Genomic DNA, 25,396 nt, shown 5'->3' with positions numbered 1-25,396 from the left:
CTGCAATAGTTGGAGAGACAGACTAACTGAGGTAAGAGCCAAAAGACAATCCAGAGAGATTAGGCGTGTGCAGGGAGAGAAGCAATTAGTAGATCTGAAGAATGAGGAAAAGAAACACAAATAGGCATGGGACAACTGAATTGTCCCAAATAGTATGGGACAACTGTATGTTCTCTTTTACAGAGGACAGCCTTCTATCTGAATGACTCCTTTGAAGGGTTACATATTCAAGTCCACTTTAAAGATGAAGATCAGGGGGCATGATAAGACCCATCAACAGCACATAGGCATCTGATTTAGCAACCACACAGTTCTATTTAAATTATAGTACTTCAGAAATGTGCATCTAGATATATTAAATAGCTTATGTAAATCTATCCCTTCTTTTGACCTCTTTCTTTGTTGATGGATTTTCTTTTATTTGGTGATGCATAAATGGCCACCCTAACCACAGGTTGAAAACTACTCTATAGAAGATTGGTTGCACAGTGGACACACAAGTGTTTTTCATGTGTCTTTTAACAAAGAAAGAAAGACACATGGTTATTTGTTTCCTCTGGAAGCAGCAGCAGCAACAGGCATACATACTGTCCTTTATGCCTGTCATAATTTAAAGTGGTTCAGGATCCCACATTTCTCTCTCTTGCAAAAATCCCTCAGTATTTTCCATTTCACTTTTGCAATAGCATTGCTAGAGGGAAGTAGCACAAAATGCACTTAGATGAACTGAGAAGGAAAGAAGTCCTCCCCTGCCGTTCCTAGTGGGGGAGGCAAAATGTGACCACCCCAGGTCAGGGCAATAATAGCACCATGACAGCTGTGACAGTCACTCACACTCCACCCATCTCACAATGTTGTTGTTGTTGTTTAGTCGTTTAGTCGTGTCCGACTCTTCGTGACCCCATGGACCAGAGAACGCCAGGCACTCCTGTCCTCCACTGCCTCCCGCAGTTTGGTTACAGCACTGGACTTTCCTTTCGCTTCCAGGCATATCCGCAAATGAGCGTCCTTTCGGCTTTGGCCCAGCCGCTTCATCAGCTCTGGATCTACTTGTACTTGCCCTCCGCTCTTCCCCAGTAGCATGTTGGATGCCTTCTGACCTGAGGGGCTCATCTTCCAGCGTCATAACTTTTATATGCCTGTTGTCTTTGTCCATGGAGTTTTCTTGGCAGGGATACTGGAGTGGCTTGCCGGTTCCTCCTCCAGGTGGATAACGTTTGGTCAAAACTCTCCACTATGACCTGTTCATCTTGGGTGCCCTGCTCGGCATAGTTCATAGCTTCTCTGAGTTCTTCAAGCCCCTTCGCCACGGCAAGGCAGTGATCCATGAAGGGGCCATCTCACAATAATCCCACTAATTTTGAGTTTTCATAGATGTGCATGAAAGAGCAATGTAAACAAAGCCTTTGTATATGTCTATATATCTGAGAATTGCACACTGAAAACTCTGAGGTGCACCGTTAGATAGGCAAAGGAAACAGAAAAAAGCACAAAACTCTATTGGCCTCACATAGAAGTAATGACAGTAACATAAGCAGATAACACCAGCCCAAGTGCCTAAAATGAGGATGCTGGTGTTGTCTTTAAAGCACCTGATCTTTTCTTAATGTAACTCAGTTCGCATTAGCCTGAGGTCTGAACTTCAGAGGTTGTTCTAAATGTCCACAAAATTTCAGCAACCCTTCGGAACCCAATTTAATCCTTCTTCTCTCCGCTTAAGGGCTCAGGCGCCTCTCTTGCTCTGTTCAGTGTTAATCCATCACCCCACTGAAGTTAAAGACCGTCACTGTGCTAAATTCTGTGAGTTGGATTTGGAGAGACACCAGTCAAGTGTTGCATCTTTAACACCCAGGAGCCTACTCAGAAACTGGTAATGCTGAGTTAACCCAAGATTCTTTACTGGACATTTTTGTATTTAGTACAGATGAAGGTGTAGCGAGCCCAGATGTCCCCCCTGGGTGATTACTGACATCCAGCATCTCTGCAGCTGGTGAAAATCCTGTTAGAGCACTAACAGCGAAGATTAAGAGGGGTCAGGAGGGCACAGCAGGCTGTATCAGCACTGAGTGACTTGGTGCTAAGTATTACGGTAAGTGGAAGGCCTGTTCTCCGAAAGGATTCAGCCACTGGTTTCTGCATTTCAGTGTGTTGCATCCAAAACCATGAAGTAATTTCCGGTTATATGGAGATAGATCTGAGAGAGGTTAGCTGCACTCTGATTATTAGGAAGGCAAGATCTACATTTGATGGAATTTGTGACATTTCTGTGCTTTAGAGGTCACGGCTGATTCCTAAGGGGTACAAACTTTAGCAACCCTCCCTGCTGGTCTATTTCATTTTTCACAGATTTGCCTGTAAATATGGGAATAATTGTTCTGTGTCGTCTTCTTCTTTGGTGATCACTCATAGCCGAGTAAGATTGTCTTCCATAAACACGGTTTTAACAATGAGTCCGTAAGTGACTGTGGAGGCCAATTCTGGATCCACACGTCTTTCCACAGTGGGGACATTGGTTCCCGGGCGGGAGTTGATCATGGTGTGGATTTGCCAAGCGTGCCTTCCTCGTAGCACGTTTCTCCCTTGTGTCCTGAGTTCGAGTGTCTTCAAAGTCCATTACACCTTTGGTAAAGACTGTTCTCCAACTGGAGGCCAGTGTTTCCCAGCTGTTGGTGTTTATACTACTTTTTTAATATTTGCCTTGAGACAGTCTTTAAACTTCTTTTGTTGACCACCAGCATTACACTTTCCATTTTTAAGTTCAGAATAGAGTAGTTGCTTTGGAAGATGATAATCAGGCATCCGCACAACATGACCAGTCCAACGAAGTTGATGTTGAAGAATCATTGCCTCAACACTGTGTTCTGTGTGGGGCTTCACACATACACCCCTTTGTCCATTTTTTTAAAGATGGTTTTAGTAAAGCAACACTGGGGTCATTTAAAGTGAAATGTGGAAAATGAAACTGTGCATGTAATGGTAATCATGGTGAGGGGAACTGCAGATCCCCTCCCCCTTCCCCCTTCCGTTGCATCACCATTGCCTGGCCCACTACTTTCCATGCATTGGTGCTGGGTGTTCCCATGTGGGAGGCCTGCTTCTCATATGTAGGTAGCATCCCCACACAATTTGGAACATGATCACTCAGGTTCCTACATGAGTAGAGCAGGCAGCCTGCTTCAGAGTTTGCCCTTTCCAGTGTGTGGAGAGCAGCAGAGCTGGGCAATGAGGATGTGAAACTGGGGCCACACTTCACCTCATTCAGTGAAGACATAATGCCTGGACAGGGGTTAAATGATAACGACGAAAGCTCTCATCTAACTGTTCCATGTGAAATTGTTAAAGAGTGCTAACCATTCAAGAGGAAGTCTAGAGGCTCAGGGAGGTTTCCACACAGAAGGTCCCAGGTTCAATCCCCTCCTGCCAGTCAGTGTAGGCAGTATGGAGTGAGATGAACCAGTGGTCTGGCTCAGTACAATAAAGCTTCTATGATTCCCACGGCCACGTTCATGAGATTTTGAGCAAAAAGTGTACAAAGTTACATGCCATAGACATTTAAAAAATGGGAGTCATTATAAGCCCCAGACAACGTCCCTGTTCATTTCTACTCCTGCATGATGAACAATAATCTTTAGAACAGCATAATTGGTGCTATTCTCAGATACGTTCCTTTATTTGAGGGGATCATCATGACTAAATTGAGGTATATTGACAACAATATATATTTGTTAAAGTGCTTTTTTGAAGGCATGGGAAAGTTAAAAGATTGGTGTGAGAGTCTTGTACCAGTTTCCTCGCTATCTATTTGCTAGACATATCACTTTAAAATGAATGTTTAATAATATTTACTTACTTACTTACTTACTTACTTACTTACTTACTTACTTTATTACATTCATATCCTGCCTTTCCTCCAAGGAGCTCAAGGCAGCACGCATAGCCCTTCCCTCCCATTTCCATAATAATGATATGCTGTAATCAGCTCTGTTCTCAGGTTTGGGAAGTCTAAAACTTAAATAATTGTATACATAAAAATATAATGCAGTTGAAGCTGATAAGAAACTTAGTAATCCACCACAAGAGATAGAAGATCTTTCACTAGAGACTAATTCTCATTTTCAAAATCTAGTTTACATAACAATGAGGTGGGGTTTTTTTGTTTTTAGCATAGTAGTGAGTCCACCTGTTCCCAGGTTCCACAAAGTATATAAACTACATAAATATATAGCCACCACCCCACCAAAGTAAGTTGGTTATTGCCTCAAACATTGCATTCACCCAGCGCATGGCTACTTCTTGTTATTTCGTCATTCCAAACAATATAGGCTGGGGACTGATTATGAGGCAATAGTCACCTAGTGCATTCATAGCTGGGTGAGAGTGGACTTTAGGACTTCCCATCTCTCACATGTAGCCACCATGCTTGTTTCCAGTAAGTGTCTAGTCTAGGAGCTGCCAATGGCAGTGTCAAAGTGCACAGACATCCTAACTTGTTTTTGTAAGTTCGAAAATTAACATTGTTGTGATTGGGAGTCACTGGGCTATGTGTTGGACTGCACCCTGAAATCACATCCGGACACAAGTGAGAATTAAGACTCAGCAGTTCACCATTTATTAGCCTCACACTAGAACAAACAAGACAAAGCTTCTACAGTGCTTTTCACATTCAGCACAGAATGACAATAATACACAAAATTAAACAAAACCTGCTTATAATATTCACAATTTTGTTGAGCAAAGGCCAAGTTCATAAATATATATACACATTACACTGCAAAGTTCTGAAATATATTCTTTATGTTACGCCTTAAAGTATAGGTCATCTCCACAGAGTTCGTGTACATTCATTTTTGTTTATTTAGCTTGTTTTCAAAACCACTTAAAAAAAATTATATCATGATTAAAATTAATGAGGATTAGGCAATGATTAATGTACCAGTATTCAGATTCAATAGATTGCTCATGAAATCTCAGTTTTCGTTTTCATCAGTGGAGTATTTTAAATTGGTAGGTTGTTTTTTTTAGAGACCTGCTCCCACCCAAAGCCTGACCTTGAATACTAATTAAAAAACAAAATTGTTTTTGAAAACTTGATTAAAACCTTGCTTTAATGTTTTAGAAATAAACATCCAAGTAACAACAGACCTACTTAAAAACTAACCCATTCCATAACTCAGTAACTGAGCTAGAATAATACTGTGTTCCGTGGCAGCAAAAACTACCAAGAAGTCCAGGAGAATTGGCAGCATTGAATTTCCCTTGCCTTTCAATTGGGTGAGGTCATCAATCAGGTCAACCAAAACTATTCTGGTGCCAAAACCAGGCTGGACAACAGTTTAAAAGTAATCCAAATATTAGCTTCCTATCAAGAATATCTCACACTAGCTAGTGGTATGCTTTTTGGAACCCAATTTAATATATGGTGCTTCTAAGTCATTATATAATCCAGTTGCTGTCATTCTTTATTTATTTTTAGTTCATTATGTACATATATATTGTATAATTTATTGTGCGCAGAAATTCTTGTACACAAGCTAGAGAGTAACATGGGCTGAAGTATAAACAGATCTGTCTGAAGAGACTATGCAATGGGAATAATGTCAGAACTCTGTTCATGGTGCTGTAAGATCTCCCTTGCTTTCAAGTACCCTAAACTTGTCTGTTTGCTACCTTTCACCTGTGGCTGCTCACTGAATTTTCACCCTCCCGACCTGTCCACAGGCTCCGCTTTACAAGGAATGACAATGGACCTGTTTGCTGACATAAACTGGTGTGAGGTATATCTTAAATAGGATCTGGCAATGCTGGCCCATGAGCACCAATGCCCATGAAAAGTCTTGTTAAATATTCTACAATGCATGAGGGGATATGTGCTCTTCTTGTTAAGTTCCTGCTTGCACTGGCTCAACCTCTCTTTAATGAATATGCCCCCTTGAACATGCCTACTGAATCGCTGAATGCTAGCATTGGGTACCTACCTCCCACCTATTCTGAACAGAGGAAAGGTACAAAGAACTTGTCTCTGTGAGTAGCAGCACCTGATATAGGTGATGGGGGGGATCATGCCCACATAATTTTGTGGCCCTGTCTGTTTTTCTGTTCATTTTTATGTGGCAGCTAATGTCTTATATACCATGTTCTCATGGCAGCCATTTTGTGTTATGTCATAGCATGCAGAGCACTGTATCAAAATTCCTGATGTGCCCACTGGCCTGAAATGTTTGGCAACCCCTGTCTTAAAGTGCTGATCCCTTCTGTGCTGTCAGCTGAGGCCTTGTCCAAGGCTTCTTAAAGCCCAACTGTAGTTGTAGTTGCTAGATCTTTGATCAGCCTTACTTCTCATCTTGCTAATCATTTTTGCCTTGTCTTCTCTAGCTCCCCCCTCCGCCCCAATCCATTGCAAAAATCTCTAATAAATGGTCTGGCTTGTGGCTATGGTGGCATTTCCATTTCCATATACAAGTATCAAACAGAAACAAATGTTAATTTTGGTGCCATTGATTGCATCAGCATTGGTAGGTGAAAGGTATGGCACAAAATAGAAATGTGATATGACCAAATTCCTAAAATGGAGGAGAAAATAGGGGTTGAAGAAGCAACAAAGATGGAAGTGGAAAGTGGAGGCAGGGAGTAAGTTAGTAAGTTGCAACTGAAGTAAACAGGATTGAAACATCAATTAAAAGAAAGTATGAGGCGCAATCTCCTCCCTGCTGTCTCTCCCTCCCATGATGTTTCTTCCTTGCACTGAATCAATCCTCCTCAGTAGATCACTGGACCAAGGCAGGCCAGCATGCCTCGTTACCCAGATGCTACCTAATTACACTTGCATGTTTCTGAAAGATACCTTACTAAGGATAGACAGTGAAGGCTCTGCTGTGTCTCCTATCACCTCTCTGATACCTGAGAAGATGGATTAATGAGGCCTGAAAAACTCCCCTACAGATGGACTTTGATTCCCCAATTTTTTTAGTGATTGGGGGTGGGAGAACAGAAGTTGGTCACAGAGCTTGCTTCTGTGTCTAGGATAGGATGTGCAGCTTATTTCTTGCTTTCACAGATGCTACAGCTGGCTCAATCTGAATTAACAGTTGCATTTCCCCTAGACTCCTCTAGATCTGTGAAAAAGTCAGTTTCTACCGTGGCAGCCACAAAGTGTAATCTGTAATGTTTAGTCATTTTGTTTGATGAAAGACTGAAACTGCAGCCTGTTTTTACTGCCCTTTTCCACAGATGTTTCAAAGCTGCTGCCCCAACTACTTCCATTTTGGTAGGTTCCCATGTCTTTTGCACAGGAATGGAAAGGGAAACCTGCCTAAAAATGAATCAAAGCCCAACTGGCTGGAAGTTTCAGGCTATTTCTCAAATCCCAACAGATGTTTTTCTGTTTTCTACCTGAAAGTAAAATTCCATTAAATTCCGTTTTTATAAGGAAGTTCTTGGGGTGTGTGTGTGAGAGAGAGGGGGGCGGGGGAAGAAGTGTTGCTTTCCCCCCTTTTGGGGTCATAATTGTTGAGCTTTTGGGGGGGCATTTTGGTGCTTTGGGGGCTTTTCTTTGATTTTGGCTTTTCTTGACATATACCCGGGTTTCCCCAGACATTTTGTTGATTCAGTAAAAATCTGCCCAGACATCATTTTTCTAAGTGATTCCCGGATGTGTCTGGGGAAACCCGGGTGTATTGCAGCCCTATGAGAGAGAGATCAGTTCAGTGACACCATGCTAAAACAAAAAGTAAAGAGCCCTGTGCCTCTGCTCTATTCAACTGGCACAAAATCTTTCTGTAACTGTTTCCAAGAAATACTGAGACATGAAATACTATAAGAAAGATACTAAGGGGCTGATCAATAGAGTTGATCTCAGCTCTGTATATTTTGATCTGTTGAGCTCAGAGAACAATCCTCCTATCAACTTCATGGTGTGAAGCACAAAACCTAGCAGTAGTGGGCTAAACTCAAAGCTTCAGAGGAGTTTCCCATGTTGGGAACCTGGAAGTGTCAATTGCTGGCCAAGGTTAGTGCTTATCAAGTGGTTTAGCTTTGGGATGCCAATCTCCCTCTTCTGCAGAAATTCATAATGCCTGAACCAAATCTTACTTCATCTCCTTACCAGTGTTTGCTCCTGAAAAAAATCCGGTGATTCACAGTGAATTCCCTCCCAGTACCTAAATGGCTGCATACTTCTGTCAAGTACACTTCTCTGCTTTCACTCACGTTGTCAGTCATAATGTATCATTGCCATATTGCAAAAAAATAGGGTGCAAATTGTCAGGAATGAAATGTGTGAAGATGAAATGACAGAGGTCTCCAGATTTCTTGGGCATGAGGGCACTTTTGGAAATCTAAGAAACTGTTGTGGATACCGCAAAATGCCCATTTCACAGAGGAAAAACTGGAGATACTCAGAAGCTCCCCCCCCCCCCCCCGGAACATGCAAAACACCTTTATACCTCAAAACAAATTAAAAGCAAGCAACTCCCCTCCCAGTGTCTAAGGACACTGTCATACTCACAAATGCCACACAGAAGTTCCCAGGCCTATAAAGATGCCTGAAGATTAAATAAATCCCTCCTCCACCAGGTGAGATTTACTGTTGCAGAAGCTGAAAATGTTCTATTTTGGCCACAGTAGCTGTCCTGATCCTCAACAGCCACCAACCTTCTTCCCATCCTGGTTGGAATTCTTTACGGGAGGCAAGTGTGAAGGACTGTTATAGATTCTCAGATACTAGCATATGAGAACTTTGATATTATCAGTTTGGCTTTTATGTGAGGCTGTTTTGGCCTAATTCCGATTGTGTCTCTGAAGCTCTCATCTTGCTCTTAGCCAAGTAGTGTGAATCGAAGATTGAGTTACCCTGTGATTCTGTTTTCGGTGATGTGAGGAGGGGAGGCTTGGCATAAGAGTGTCCCTGCCTTGAAGTAAGGCCGTGGTGAATTAACTGAAGGGCCCTTGATCCTTCTAGCTCTATTAATCTATTGCCTTTGTCTAAGCCAGAGTGTGAATTTTGGCATCCAAGCAGAATTCCAGCAGAGCTCCCAAACACTGGCTTGGATGCAACTGTAATTATAGTGGCTTCAGCTTTAAAGGAATTTATTGCAAAATTTCTCCAGAACAGCCCTCTGATACCATGTCAGCATTGAAGAGCCGATGGTTAAAATTACCTCATTAAAGAGTGGAGTAGTTGTATCCTCTTCTATTTAGATTTAAAGGAATTCAGCCCCTCCTTATGTGCAATTAGAAACTGACAGCATATATTTTGGGTATCACTTGATACCAGGCTGTAATCTTATGGGCAATAATTTGAGATAACAGTTGCTCTAAATAAATAAACATTGACTCAATGAGAGGACAGAAGTATTTAACAGTAATTACTGCTTTCCATAAACCAGCTTCTTCTCATGCCTATGGTAACTTTAGGTAAGAAAACAGGAGGAAATGTATCCCAAAGAAGGACAGAGAGTGAACAAAAGTGTACTATGGATCCAGAATATTTCTTCTCCAAATTATATTCCACTGACAATATTGCAAGTAATATTGTTTAGCGTTTGCATCAAATTTTAATATTCTTTCTGCAAAGTTCTTATAAGGATTAATCAATTAATCCTCCTAGAATCCCTGTGAGGCAGGTAAGTAAATATTATTATCCTTATTTTACAGCATGAGAGTCTTTAAGTCATTAAGTACTGAAATTCTGCTCCTTGTTAGCACAAATCTGGAGTGACCAAATTTTCAGAAAGTGTTCCCTGTAGCGAAAGAAGGCTTATTTCAGCCATCTGTAACTTGTCCTACTACTTAACATCCTTGCCTTTGCTGCTTGGTAATTGTACATAAGCTTCTGTAAAACAGCTTGTTTCTAGAGACAGTCATGTAACTACCACATGCCTATCAAGCAGCTGTTCTGGGCCAATCAAGTAAGAAGTTACCTAGATAGTCAATGTAAAATTTGTTTTTGTGAAACTCCAGTTGGCCTTGGTGCAGATGGGACACCTGGTCAATTGGGGGGGGGGAGTGAAATCTATATGCTTATTGGTATGATTAATAAGTGATTAGCTAGGAATAAAATGCAGTTGTTGGGTTGATTCCAGGCTGTGTTAGTTTGATTTAGTTCTGATTTAAATTAGTGTGCCTGGTTCCATGATCAAAAGTCAGTGCAAGGACTCATGCTAATGCTATGGGTCTTTCCCCATTTCTTCCCCCCACCGACCTCTGCCAAATCCATTCTGGAGGGTCAAGAGAACTCCCAGAACAGCACATTGGGGGAGGGGAGGGGAGATCATTCTATTAGGCAGGCAGAAATGCTTTTTGCTGATACAATGATCTCCTTAACGCCACTTTGAATTCCACTCAGTGAGCCTAAAGTCATGACTAACTTGCTTTATTTATTCAATGGGACTTAAGTTCAACTGATGTAGTCTGGATCCAACCCATTGTTTGATTGCAATTCAGCTTTGAAAATTTAGCTCCAAGGTGTGGGATTAGATTCAATGACCTCCTAAAAAGGGGGAGGCTGGAATGTGTTTCATCACATTTTTTAGGGCAGGTGAGGCTCACCTCTGGCTCTCAAATCTTTCTGGACTCCCATCATCCCTTACAATGCTGACTGGGGCTGATGGGAACTGAATTCCAAAAACACAGGTTAGCCATTCTTGATTTAGGGGGTAAATATAATAAAAGATATGATTCTAAGCACACTTACTTCAGAGCAAACCCATGAGTAAATGTGCAGAAGAGCAGGCTTCTAGTCTCTTGGATACACACTCTCCAAACAGTGGCCTATTTCTCTTTAAATGTCTCTGTATTGGGAAGTTTACTTCGCCTCTGTAGAATTCATCAGTGAAGCATTAGAATATGCAGCACAGAGAAGCTTCTTCCTGCTATTCTTGTACTCATGTCAGTCTTTTCTTTGTATCATCTTGGGGTTTCTTGCTTTCTTTTGGCAGAAAAGAGCAGTGAGCTTTCATCAGTTTTCAGTTCATGGCTTTTAATTATAAATGAAAAGACGGTGTTAGCTCCCCTCCCTGTGCCCCGCTTTTCTTCCCTGGCCTGAAATTAGAGGGCTCCTAGTGAAGCTTAGTGGTTGAGATCAAAGGAAAGTTGTGGAATAGTCTAATGTTGGCATAGCAGGATCTGTGGCATTCTGTCTCCCAGCCACTGGATATCTATGCAGCAGAGCTCCTGGGTATGTGGGGAATGAGATGAAAAACAACTTGTAAACACAAGAAAGAAAGAGAGAGCATCAGGAAGGTGATTTTGGTATGCCTGTATAACAATCCACACTTACTTAATATTTACTTTATTTCCCAAACAATCGGCATTTAATAATGTTATTCATTTGTAAACTAGGAACAGCTTTCATAGGTTTCCCAAGCCTTCTACTAGATTTTTACAATATCAACAGTATTAGCTGCTCTTAGTCCTTTCCTTGAACCCTTGTGTTTGGATGCCTTATCTTGAAAAAGAGGCAGCGGCTGTTGAGTCGCTACCGTAGTGTGCTTATGAGTTAGAGCCCCTACCAGTAGCATCTCTGTATGGTTACAGCAGTGGAAACTTCATAACTGGTGTTTTCAAATTCTCAGACCACGTGGAATGGAAATCTAGTCAAGTGAATTGCCTTTAGAATGATTCCTCAACAGAAAACATGCATTGCGTGGGTAGGCACTTCAGGGGAAGGTGTACCTGTTCCAGCTAAAAAGAAGAAATTGGTTACAAAACAAACTATAATTGTTCTTCATTGTAATTCCCCCCCACTGTTCATGTGCTTTTACAGTGTGGTTTATAGGATTTGTACTGTGTGTGTGTGTGGTAGGTGGGGAACTTTGAGATAACATGAAAGGTACTTTATCAGAGAGAACTAGATCAAAGACCTTGTGTTCTATTACTAATTTTCTTACAAAATATAAACTTCTCATTCTTTATATTGGCTTTGATGAGGAGCTGGAATTGTTGAACAGATTTGCAAGACTGACAGAGGCAAAGACTGAGAGCCCCCTTCTCTTTGTAGGCCAGGACTGTGTGTTAAGCCGAGCTTGTGTGAAAATTCCACCCATTCAGTGGACCAATGGGGCATTTATCCTGGTTACTGGCTATGTTCAAGGGGTGGTACATTGCCAAGTGCTCCCACAAATACCATAATTAGAAAAGTAAGAGTAAAATGCACGGGGCAGTTGGAGGCAAATGGAGGGAGGGGTGGTCTTGGAAGGCATGCAGAGGAAGGAAAGGGAGGAGATAAACCATAAAAAATTCTACTCATAAGAATGACATTATTATTATTATTATTATTATTATTATTATTATTATTAAAATTGTTTACTGCCCTTCATCCGAAGATCACAAGGTGGTTCACAACATAAAAATACAAATTGAGAAGACCAAATACATAATAAAACAAAAACAAAAACAAACCAACAACCCCCCTCCTAATACAACCTATCAGTATTCAGTTTGGGGTTGAGAATCTCCCTGGTATGGTATACAAACTGGGCAAAGTTAAGAAAAATTGTATTGAAAATGGCTGAGCTGTAGCAGCTTACACACTTTAGCTGCAGAAGCAAGGAGAAGTTATGTTTTCATCTTTGCCAGGAAAAATTGTTCTCAAGATTTGAAAGCATTTCAGAAATTCAAGAATGCCACAGGGATATCACATTCATTGGTTTGGTTAGATAAAATCTTTTGTGATAAAATCTGCTATATACATGTCCAGATATACTGGACAAAGGGAATTCTAGATAGGACGCAATATAATTATTATTATTATTATTTATTTATTTATTTATTTATTTATTTATTTATTTATTTATTTATTTATTATTTGTACCCCGCCCATCTGGCTGGATTTCCCCAGCCACTCTGGGCGGCTTCCAACAAAGATGAAAAATACACTAAAATGTCACATATTAAAAACTTCCCTGAACAGGGCTGCCTTCAGATGTCTTCTGAATGTCAGGTAGTTGTTTATCGCTTTCACATCTGATGGGAGGGCGTTCCACAGGGTGGGCGCCACTACCGAGAAGGCCCTCTGCCTGGTTCCCTGTAACTTGGCCTCTCGCAGTGAGGGAACCGCCAGAAGGCCCTCGGACCTGGACCTCAGTGTCCGGGCAGAACGATGGGGGAGGAGACGCTCCTTCAGATATACTGGACCGAGGCCATTTAGGGCTTTAAAGGTCAGCACCAACACTTTGAATCGTGCTTGGAAACGTACTGGGAGCCATTGTAGGTCTTTCAAGACCGGTGTTATATGGTCTCGGCAGCCGCTCCCAGTCACCAGTCTAGCTGCCGCATTCTGGATTAGTTGTAGTTTCCGGGTCACCTTCAAAGGTAGCCCCACGTAGAGCGCATTGCAGTAGTCCAAGCGGGAGATAACCAGAGCATGCACCACTCTGGTGAGACAGTCTGCAGGCAGATAGGGTCTCAGCCTACGTACCAGATGGAGCTGGTAAACAGCTGCCCTGGATACAGATTTGACCTGTGCCTCCATGGACAGCTGTGAGTCCAAAATGACCCCCAGGCTGCGCACCTGGTCCTTCAGGGGCACAGTTACCCCATTCAGGACCAGGGAATCCTCCACACCTGCCCGCCTCCTGTCCCCCAGAAACAGTACTTCTGTCTTGTCAGGATTCAACCTCAATCTGTTAGCCGCCATCCATCCTCCAACCGCCTCCAGACACTCACACAGGACCTTCACCACCTTCACTGGTTCTGATTTGAAAGAGAGGTAGAGCTGGGTATCATCCGCATACTGATGAACACCCAGCCCAAACCTCCTGATGATCTCTCCCAGTGGCTGCATCTAAATGTTGAAAAGCATGGGGGAGAGGACAGAACCCTGAGGCACCCCACAAGTGAGAGCCCAGGGGGTCTGAACACTCATCCTCCACCACCACTTTCTGTTTTTATTTTTTAATAATATTTATTAAAGTTTTAACAATTACAGAGAAAAAAATAAACATACCACATTAAACAAAAACAAAACAACACACCACAATATGAAAAGGGGGGGGGGAGAGCAGAGAATCTATTTCAGCAAATCCTTTCCCTCTTTTAAAATTTTTGTCCTGTAAATTGTCTTAATATAATGTAGCTTTACTTTTCCTCCTTTCACCAATTAACAGTCAGTGATTCCCAAATCCTTTATATCCTTCCTGCTAAAATCATATAATATTGTTCCAACATCCTTCTAACAGATATTAATTTTACAGTGTTTCTGTAAATAGTCTTTTCCACTTTTTGTTCTGTAATTTATCTTAATATAATGTAACTTTACTTTCCCTCCTTTCATCAATTAACAGTCAATTTTTTCCTAAACCCTTATAGCATTTCTGCTAAAACCACATAACTTCATTCCAACATCCTTCTAACATTCATTAATTTTACAATGTTTCTGTAAATAGTCTTTAAATTTCTTCCAATCTTCCTGCACCGACTCTTCTCCCTGGTCTCGGATTCTGCCAGTCATTTCCACCAGTTCCATATAGTCCATCACCTTCATCTTCCATTCTTCCCGGGTGGGTAAATCTTGTGTCTTCCAATACTTTGCAATAAGTATTCTTGCTGCTGTTGTAGCATACATAAAGAAAGTTCTGTCCTTCTTTGGCACCAATTGGCCGACCATGCCCAGGAAAATGGCCTCTGGTTTCTTCAGAAAGGTATATTTAAATACCTTTTTCATTTCATTATAGAACATCTCCCAGAAGGTCTTAATCCTTGGGCACGTCCACCAAAGGTGAAAGAATGTACCTTCGGTCTCTTTACATTTCCAACATTTATTATTGGGCAGATGATAGATTTTTGCAAGCTTGACTGGTGTCATGTACCACCTGCATATCATTTTCATTATATTCTCTCTTAAGGCATCACATGCCGTGAATTTCATACCTGTGGTCCATAACTGTTCCCAGTCAGCCATCATAATATTATGTCCAACGTCTTGTGCCCATTTACTCATAACAGATTTCACCGTTTCATCTTGAGTATTCCATTTCAACAGCAAGTTGTACATTCTTGCTAAATTCTTAATTTTAGGATCTAGCAGTTCTGTTTCCAATTTTGATTTTTCCACCTGGAAGCCAATTTTTTTGTCCAAATTATATGCCTCCATTATCTGGTAATAACGAAGCCAATCTCGCACTCTATTTTTTAACTTTTCAAAACTCTGCAATTTTAGTCTGTCTCCCTCTTGTTCCAAAATTTCCCAAAATTTCAGCCATTTGGCCTCCATATTGAGCTTTTTCTGAGCTTTCGCTTCCATTGGTGACAGCCACCTTGGGGTTTTATTTTCAAGCAAGTCCTTATATCTTGTCCAAACATTAAACAGTGCTTTTCTGACAATATGGTTTTTAAACGCTTTATGTGCTTTGACCTTATCATACCACAAATAAGCATGCCACCCAAAAACATTGTTGAAACCTTCTAAATCCAACACGTCAGTGTTCTCAAGAAGCATCCATTCTCTCAGCCAGCAAAATGCGGCTGATTCATTCAGAGGAATTCCGCCAATAGCCGATGGCGCTAACCCGGACGTCCCCCCCCCCACTTTCTGAACACGGCCCAGGAGGAAGGAGCGGAACCACTGTATGACAGTGCCCCCAGCTCCCAGCCCCTCAAGACAGTCCAGAAGGATGTTATGGTCGATGGTATCGAACGCCGCTGAGAGATCCAGCAGAACTAGGAAACAGCTCTCACCTTTGTCCCTAGCCCGCCGGAGATCATCAACCAGTGCAACCAAGGCAGTTTCAGTCCCATGATGAGGCCTGAATCCTGACTGGAAGGGATCCAAATGGTCCGCTTCTTCCAAGCATGCCTGGAGTTGTTCGGCAACCGCTCGCTCAATCACCTTGCCCAAGAATGGAAGATTTGAGACTGGGCGATAATTGGCCATCGTGGCCGCATCTAAAGATGGTTTTTTAAGAAGCGGTTTAATAACCGCCTCTTTCAGCGGGTCTGGGAAGGCTCCCTCACGGAGGGAAGCATTCACCACCCCACGAAGCCCATCACCCAGTCCTTCCCGGCTAGCTTTTATAAGCCAGGATGGGCAAGGATCCAGGAGACAGGTGGTTGGCTTCACTCGTCCAAGCAGCCTGTCCACATCCTCGGAGGTAACAGATTGGAATTGATCCCACACAACTTGACTAGACAGGACTCTAGCACTCTCCCGCCCTGCCCCTGCTCCCACGGTGGAGTCTACTTCTTCCCGAATCTGAGCCATTTTATCTGCAAAAAAATTTGCAAAATCATTGCAGGAGATCATGTGGCCCGTACTGGGCCCCGATTTCGCAGGTGGTTCCGCTAAATTGTGAACCACCTGAAAAAGTCTCCTGCTGCTGTTTTCTGCAGAGGCAATAGATGCTATTGCCACTTGGTAGGCTCAATGTTGAGCTCTAACCTGTGTCCGGTCAGATTCGGAATGAGTTATCCGCCACCAGCGCTCTAGCCGTCTCAACGATTGTTTCATTGCCCTCAGATCTGTGGAAAACCACGGGGCTGTCCGGGCTCCATGCAATCGGAGAGGGCGCTTCGGAGCCAAACAGTCAATAGCCCTGGTTAACTCCACATTCCAGCGGGCCACCAGGGAATCGGCTGAAAGGCTATCAACATGGGATAAAGCATCCCCTACCACTCTCTGGAAACCATTTGGATCCATTAATGGTCTGGATTCAGACAGAGTGTGAGGGGAGGCGCAGTTTCAGGAGGCAGGAAGCCTCAGCCCCACCACTGAACCAGAAACCCCTAAGCTTGAGATGCCCTACAGCCTGGATCCCCATAGACTGCAACCCCTAAGCCCACTTGGCTAGCATATACACCTCTAAATGCATCATACTCCATCAAACTGATGCATCAGAGACAGCTTTGCACGTGCCATGTACTTATGAAGAGATGGTGGTGTCCTAGGCTTGAGCCAGAGGGCTGCCTTTAAGGCTCTACACTCTTCTTTAAAAAAAAATAAATTATTGAAATTTTCCAGAATAAAGAAGACAAAAAAGTAAAAATACAAAAGAAAAGAAAAGATACAAAAACACATAAAATTTCCCTTTACCTATTTTCTTTTAACTTATTTTCCAGACCTCCTCATACCTCCCTTTCTTATATTCCAATTCAAATTGTAAATTCAGCAAATCCTCACCATTAGTTTTTGCTTATTTCAGAACCTTATTTTCCATATCTTTTAAAACATTACAGCTGGAAACCACTTAATTTTCTGTCTAACATCATTCTAACATTCATTAATTTTACAATGTTTCTGCAAATAGTCTTTAAACTTCTTCCAATCTTCTTCCGCCGACTCTTTTCCCTGGTCTCGGATCCTGCCGGTCATATCTGCCAGTCCCATATAGTCTATCATCTTCATCTGCCATTCTTCCAGAGTGGGTAGGTCTTGTGTCTTCCAATATTTTGCGATAAGTATTCTTGCTGCTGTTGTCGCATACATAAAAAAGGTCAAGGCTCTACACTCTTCAGCAGGGGTGTAAAGACTTAGAGATTTAGTCAGGCTCAGGGAGCATAAAAGGGCTTAGTTGAGTCTGAGCTTTATTTTTACAAATAATGTGCTCTCTCGGCTCTGTCCATGGTCCTGAACAACCTCCCACTAGCCCCCTTGTTCTCTGGAATCCTAATTAGACTTTTGAACCATGATTGTCTGTTTACTGCCTGTCCTCTTTCCCTGTCCCAGATTGCTTCCTAGATCTGCAACCCCTCTGACCTATCTATGGGCTCTGCTTTATTAGGACTGGACAGTAAGGGATTGTCGGATAAAACCACAAAAAATTCAATGGATCATAGAATCCAGGTGTCTGTTGCTGTCAGTGTGAACAATGTAGTAAATCTTCAGGCAGAAATGCAGAACAGCAACAAGTGTAGTAAATATCCACATGGACTTTCAGTGAACATAGCTGTCTGAATCACTCACTTCATACAGTTTTAATTAATTACAGTACTATGTGACGGAGGACTGCTTGAGTGAGTCAGTGTAAGAATGTTCTTTGCAGAAATTAGTATTTTACACTACAGTGTGAGGTGAATGACCAGGCAAAAATTCAACAGTTCCAATTTTTCTAGTCAGTTGTTGTGTACATATATCCTGATTCTATTTGATAGTTAGGAATTACATGGAGGCTGATACTTATATTGGAGATGTGATCCAGCACCAGAACAAAAAGACAAAGAAAAGAGGAACATTCTAATTCTTTTTTTAAAATGCTTAAATTTTAAAGAAGAGTTAAGGCTCTGATATATTCACTCATCCCTCAAGAAGTATGGAAAACAAGAAATAAAGCTTTTTTAGGGGCATGAGCAAATTGCATAATCCAAAGTATATTTTGTTGGAGGGCAGAAGAGAGAGAATAATAAGCTATTCTACAGGGCATCAAAATGCCTGGAATTATCTCTCTTTCTAAGCAGCTGTTTTACAGGCTGATCCAATGTGCATGATCTGATTTTGGGGCAAAAGCACAACTGACAGTTCCTGTGTCACCACAAGCAGAGCACTAAGAAGCTACCATGGCCATTCCTGTGCCAGCAGCACTTGCCCTGGCTGCAGTGAACAAAATAAGATCAGAGGATCCCTGCTGAATCAGTCCAGCATTCCCTTCCTAGAGTGGCCAACCAGATAGCTATGGGAAGCCTGCAAGCAGGACATGAGCACAACAACACTCTTACCAGTTGTGATTCCCAGTGACTGGTATTCAATGCATGCTGCCTCCAACACTGCCTTTTCAGGCAGTGTGAAATCTTTTACTGTTCTGCAGAGTGCCACTTTAAAGGCTTTTCAGGCACTAGTGTCTAAGGAAAGCTGACCCAACCCTTCACCAGTCTTCAACTTGTAAGGGCTCTGGGGTGGGAAATTGCCCATTTGGGGGTAGATCAGAACTAGCTAGCTTGGAATGAATGCAAACCCGGCCTCGGTCCTGTATACCTGAAGGAGCGTCTCCACCCCCATCGTTCAGCCCGGACACTGAGATCCAGCGCCGAGGGCCTTCTGGCGGTTCCCTCATTGCGAGAAGTGAGGCTACAGGGAACCAGACAGAGGGCCTTCTTGGTAGTGGCGCCCGCCCTGTGGAACGCCCTCCCATCAGATGTCAAAGAGATAAAGAATTACCTGACGTTCAGAAGACATCTTAAGGCAGCCCTGTTCAGGGATGTTTTTAATATGTAATGCTGTATTGTTTTTAATACTGATTGGGAGCCGCCCAGAGTGGCTGGGGAAACTCAGCCAGATGGGCGGGGTATAAATAATAAATTATTATTATTATTATTATTATTGCTTGCACAGCTGCAGCTAAGCAGCCCTTTGGTAGTAAGTAATAAATATCCCCACCACCACCATGTTTGGTTTGTGTCTGTCTGTTTTGCATGTCTGACAAATTGATGGTTAATGAGAATATTCTTTTTATAATGTTTTTTAAAAATATATAATAGTACAGTGACACTCCCTAAGTCAGGCTGCTTTTCTTTGATGCCATTAGACACTTGCATATAAAAGATGACTGTTTCATAGTGTTGTGATGCTCCAGGAACCTAGTGTGCCTTTTGGGGATATACATGCGGGGAGACAAGAGAGTTGTAACTTTACATATATATATATATATATATTTAAGAGTAGCCCAAGAAAGAACTATCCATCTTGATTTGTGAGCAGCTAAGTTTAAATTCTGATTCTGTGACTTAAGGGAACAGCAATCCAACTGAGTAGTTCAGGAAGGAAGGTAGTAATATAGATTGGTGCTTTGTAACCTTAAGCACTTTCTCCATATCCTGGTTTCTGAATAATGTTGTTGTGCTAGATAGTTCTGTTGAAATAATCCACAAAACATTTGGAAGCTTCAAGGGATAAACATTGGAAGTCAAGGCAGTGCTTTGCTTCATGAGCTATGAATGATAGTTAGGCGATTTTGCTCATAGAATGATGTGAACCTTTCAAAACTGAGATAAAGGAGAACTTGAATGTAAGAAGGGGCCCTTTCCAGACATTTAAATCATTCAGGTAGCAGGTAGCCTTTTAGTGTCCAACCTTCATTTGAGGTACCACAGCATCTGGTGTGAAGTAAGATTGTTGTGCTTAGAAGAGGTGCTACTGGTGACATGAGGAGCTAGAATTCAGATACAATACGGGAATGAAACTTATCTGTCATCCCTACAGTTGGTTGCTGTATGCATTGGGCAGGCTTTTAAAGAACGCTGCATTGAACTCAGTGGGACTTATTGTCAAATAAAGATACATAGGATCAACTGTAAGACATTTTGGGTTTTAGTATGATATTTTAACATTGTTACTTGCTGCAAGTTTTTGGAATAAGTCAAGAAAAATATTTAAATTCAAATAATTTAAACAATCTAGTCTTCTGGTTGATTTAGCAGCAGATCAAGAGGGAATGGAAAGAGACTTACCTTTTTTTTAGCCCACTACTAATTAAGCCATGAGAAATTCCAAAAATGATGCTCGGATATGTCTGTTCTGCAGGACCTGTTTTAAATGTGTTTGCTATTCACATCTGTAAAAAAGAGGGACCAACAGCATGAAAAGTATATATAAATATCCAAGATGGTTGAGTAAAATGCTAGCATAGCGTGATAACTGAGTATGCCGCTAACCATCTCTCTCTCTCTCTGTTTCTTTTTGCAGGGCTTGTGAAGTTGGGGATTCACTGTGTAACATGTCAAAAAGTTGCTATAAAAATTGTCAACAGAGAGAAGCTCAGCGAGTCAGTGCTAATGAAGGTAATTTTCTAATGGGAGATCTGGAAAAAAGAGGGAGAAAAGTTTTTGGCTCAGTGGTTTCTCTTCCATGCAAAATTAATATCTTTAATTATGTTTAACAAACATCCCTGTCAGTGCTAGGGTTGTGTTTTGCATAATACTATTAATTCAGGACTGGGGGTGGGGAGACTGGAATTAAAGAGGGGTGTGTGTGCATGTGCTTTAATTAAGAACAAAAATTAATGTCCAGTAGTGGCAAAGTAATTTAATGTAATACAGTTAATGTCTAGGTTGGGTTGATCTAAGTTACACCACAAGAATGGGGCTGTTCTAGTTGCATTATTCTGACAGATGTGAGCATCTGGTCCTGGGCTGTGATTATTTCTGTGGAGAACCTTTGTTCTTTGAAGTTGAAATTTCCCTCATTATGGGTGGCTGAGTCTTCTGGGCTCACTATTGGCATAGGAATGCTCTGAAACTAGATTTTGCATCAGTAAGAAACCTGCTCAGGCTTAATGAGACTGAGAAAGGCTGTTTCATTCCCTCTTTCTAACAATATTAAGAGTGTATATCAGGGATGGCTGGAAGATAAATTTAATAGAATTATTGTTAATGGAATACTTTTGATGATACCACTAGTCTGTATTTACCAGAATGTGTGCTTCTTTTCGGTTTGTGCTTTTAAAATTTAAATTCTTCATCCCTAACAAACTTCTGTTAGAAAGAAAAGATGAACTATTCTACTTCTAGATGAATTTAGGAACAATTTGGTTATTGCATGGGTTTTAAGAAATATCCTTTCCTTTATAATTGTCTTTATAAGCATGTTGCATCCTTACAGCCCCTGATGTCCAGCCCAGGCAGCAGATTAGTGGAGAGTTTTTGTCTTTCCCAAATGTCAACTTACTCATGGAGTCCAATATTTTATGTTCATTGATACACTAGTGAAAATATGTAAGCCATTAATTTACATATTAATAAATATATTAAACTCTTGTTAGGAACTCTATTTACAGGCAAAATGACTGAGGCAAGTGCCCAGTGTAAGTTGATTTTTGTTGCATTTGGTTGTCTCTGACTGTATTTACCTCTTTTTTTTCTCACTCTCTTACCCAGTTTAGTTCAGTTTATTTTTTTGTGGCTAAAGCTTTTTTATTTTGTATATTCAGGGAACTGGCTCCTTTTTTCTGCAGCTGCTCTTCATTTGAGCAGTGCAGAATTGAGAGGCATTTGGTAAAGTGCTTTCTAATCATAACGTAATACTATCAATATTTCTAGAGAGAATAATTCAGAATTGAAGCAGCTGGTCTCAATTAACAGAACTGCTGCTGTGGAGATGATACATGGGCAGGCATGGTGGAGAATGAAACTGCAATAAATGTGTCATTTGAGTCTGCATTGCCCTATCTAAGGGACTGGGTTGTGGGTGGATTGCTAAGTGTAGGCATATGGATTATTCTCTGAGTGTCCACTTGGGCTTCCTAGCCTTCTAAATTCACATTTTTCACAGCTCTTGCTTTCAAGATGATTCTGTAACATTATTTCCAAGCAGCCTTTATTACTGGTGTCAAGCAGTTGACTAAAGGTATGACTCTGAGGCCCTTGTAATGCACTGGGAGAGTTATACCCTTGCCAGGCATAAATTATCATTTCTCTGCTAGAATAAGTGTGTAAATTTGTTCAGAATTGTTTCTCTGGTACTACACTTCTGTAGAAGAGAAAGTCATGCAAGCCTGCTGTGCCTATTAAAGTATATCTTTTCTTAGTACGCTTACACTTTGCAGCGTACTTTTCTTAGTACGCTTATACTTTGCAGCCAGTACCATGATCCATGATCCATTGCTACTGCTGCTGAAAGCAGTTCAGGTCAAGGTTCTACATGTTCTGAAGTGCAAGAAAAGAAGAACTGTACAATGTACACTGTTAACAAAATGTTGTGGGCAATCTCTCACATCATGGTTTCTCAAATATTGTACTTAAGAAGACAACTTTTCAGGCTATCCCAAGTAAAATATGTCCTCAGTTCATGCTTCCATTGAACTGAGAAAAGTGGGGACTCACATGTGTTACCTCTGGTCAAATGGGCAAGTTTTACATGCATTTAGAACCTCTTGATCTCTCCACAAGGGTGATGAAGTCGTTCCCTATTAAGATGTTACACTGAAAGTACAGTATAAACGGAGGTGGAAACTTTCTAAAAAGAATCTTTACAGAAAAGCAAAAGAGGACTTCTGCTGGATCAGACTAAAGGTCCAGCTGGTCCAGTAATCTGATGCTAACACTGACCTATCAGATTCTTCTGGAAAACGTAGTAGCAGGGCGCAAAGGTATCAAAAGGTTGCACTATATTTTTGGTGTCAGGTTAAAACTTTCTTCTGTTTCTGGCCATTTGATGGCATGTAATGGGCTGGGTTTTTTGTTTTTTTTTTTTTTACTTATTATCTTTCTGTTTGTTTTTGGTTAATTTTATATTCTGCCAGTTTTTCTTTTAACTTTTTATGGTGTGTATGCTTTTAGTATTACAGAGATTGATTGGTATTTTATTGTTTAAACTTACATTTTATAGTTCTGTAAATTGCATTGGGTCTTTTTTATTTTAGAAAGGCAACTAAGAAATGTGATGAATAGTACTAATAGTTTTGTCTCTAGTGTCTGGTGTTCAGAGCTACCCTGCCACTGAACATGAGGATTTCATTTCTCCAACATGGCTTTGTTGGCACTGATAGGACCATCTCTGTTTGTCTGATTCCTTTTGTAAAAATAAGCTAAGGTAGTTCCATCACCACATCTTTGGACAGTGAAGCATACATACATTTGTTCATTTAGAACCACAGCCTTAGAATACTATTTTACTCAACAAAAACCTTGTGTGTATGTGGGAGTTTGTGGGTGTGGGTGGGTGTCAGTCTTCAATTAAAAACCAGACCAGGACTGCTTGTGTGGCATGATGATTTTCATGATTAATTGGTTGTCAGTGCTGTCATATTGATGTTCACCCAGGAGATTTGAATAGCACTTGGGGGGGGGGAGGAATTGCAACAAATAAACAAACCACACCCAAGCTATCAAATCTTCATCTTATCACATGTATTTTCTATTGTTCTCACTGAGATATGAATGTGCTTATACATTGAGCCACTATTTTGAGGGTTAAGGATGTGCCCATTTTAAGCCTTTCTGTTTTTCTGGAGGAGAGCAGATTAGGAGTGTGTGCATGTCTGTGTTGCATGTTTGAGAGCACGTAGGTGGCGAACAAACTGCAGAAATGATTGGCACTCATCAAAGAACTCAAGTGCACATAAACATTCATGCTCCCTACTCTGCGACCCTAGTTTGTATTCCAATAACAACCCATTTATCTCAGAAGAACTTCATGAGTGAGAGTCTATCCTCTGAGTTCAAAGAGATAAAAAAAAATATGTGTGCGTGCATGTGTGTTTGTAGGGTTTATTTTTCCTGACTCCCTTTCCTGCTCTATGGAAGCTTGGGGATCTATTACTGACTGTAAAAGAGAGTGTGTTGTTTAAAATCTGGAACTTGCAAGTGGCACTGAGAGCTTGCTCACTTGTCATCTGTTTGAGCATTTAAAGAAGTTGGATAATTGTGTGTTGTTTTTTTCTGCAGAGAAGACAGACTCCCTCCTTTTTTCCCATCCCACCCACAACTTCTTGCACTTCAAATTATTCTTTAGAGGGGAAATTAAGCAAGAATCATGAACACATGCTGTACCTGTCGAGAGAGCAAACCTGTCAACAAGCCTAGGACATCTCACTCTAAATTTAAAATGATGGGTGAATTGATTCAGTTGAGCAGATTTCAAGACTGGTTTGACCTAAACCCCAGACATCTCACTTTTAGAGCTACCCAGTGACAATCAGGCATTGTCCTTTGTATAGTCACATTCTGGAAGATAATGGATTTTGTATTCCTTCATGTACCACTGAGACTTCAGTAGGTATATTATTTGAGAGTCTAAAAAGGCCATTTAAGTCATTGTTGGTCTTTTAATCACGGTCTGTTAATGCCTGACCTAAAGATAGGACATGATGTTCTAACAGTCCTGGTTCATTAAGACAGTATGAAATAATGAAGATGGGCAATGCCACTATTCCATATTTTCTTACTACTCTGGAGCTGATAAAGCAGCAAGCACTTCCTCTGACATCTTTCCTTCCATTCAGTCAAGTACACTTGGGCTCACTTCTTAATTCTAAAGGCTTTTCTAGGTACCAACACAGAAAGTTGAACAGCAAGTATGTCATAGCAGAGGCTCATCACAGCATGGGAGCTTGCTACAAGGGTAGTTAATATATGTCACTGCTGCTGGTGGGTCATCCATGTTGATCCTATAAGTTTATTTAGAGGAACAGAGATCAGCAGAGATACCTGGGGCAAAGTAGTTCAAATGTAGATGCTGTACCAATTCAACATCCCTATTGCTCACAAATACCTGTGGCTTGCGGTGCCTTAAGTACTTGGGCAAGAATTTTTATTCTACTGTTTCATAAAATTTATATACCACTTGACTGTAAAAAACAACAGCCCTCAAAGCAGTTCAAATAACCTTGTAGGATCTATGTTACTCCTAGTAGACCTGGAGTAGACTCCTGGAGACCTTAGCTAATAGTTAGCTGTTAGGTGAATCCACTTGATCTGAGAATGAGAAGAACTTGCCCTAGGTTCAGTTTTCAATTGTTTAGCTCTTCCTTGGACCATA

General features: G+C 41.2%; 1 protein-coding gene across 16 annotated transcripts in view; it reads left to right on the top strand.

The window, feature by feature from the left end:
* Positions 1 to 25,396, top strand: part of BRSK2 (BR serine/threonine kinase 2) — a 410,538-nt gene that overhangs the window by 207,937 nt on the left and 177,205 nt on the right. For all 16 annotated transcript variants that reach the window (XM_081840494.1, XM_081840500.1, XM_081840499.1 and 13 more), the window contains exon 2: positions 20,606 to 20,700. In XM_081840494.1, coding sequence (XP_081696620.1) covers positions 20,695 to 20,700 — 6 coding nt within the window. In that variant the 5' untranslated portion in view covers positions 20,606 to 20,694. The remainder of the gene's footprint in view (positions 1 to 20,605; positions 20,701 to 25,396) is intronic.

This window comes from Podarcis erhardii (assembly GCF_964252035.2).
Source record: "Podarcis erhardii genome assembly, chromosome: 1".
Classification (NCBI taxonomy): Eukaryota; Metazoa; Chordata; class Lepidosauria; order Squamata; family Lacertidae; genus Podarcis; species Podarcis erhardii.
Note: the sequence above shows the minus strand (reverse complement) of the source record. Positions and strands in the feature narration are given on the sequence as shown.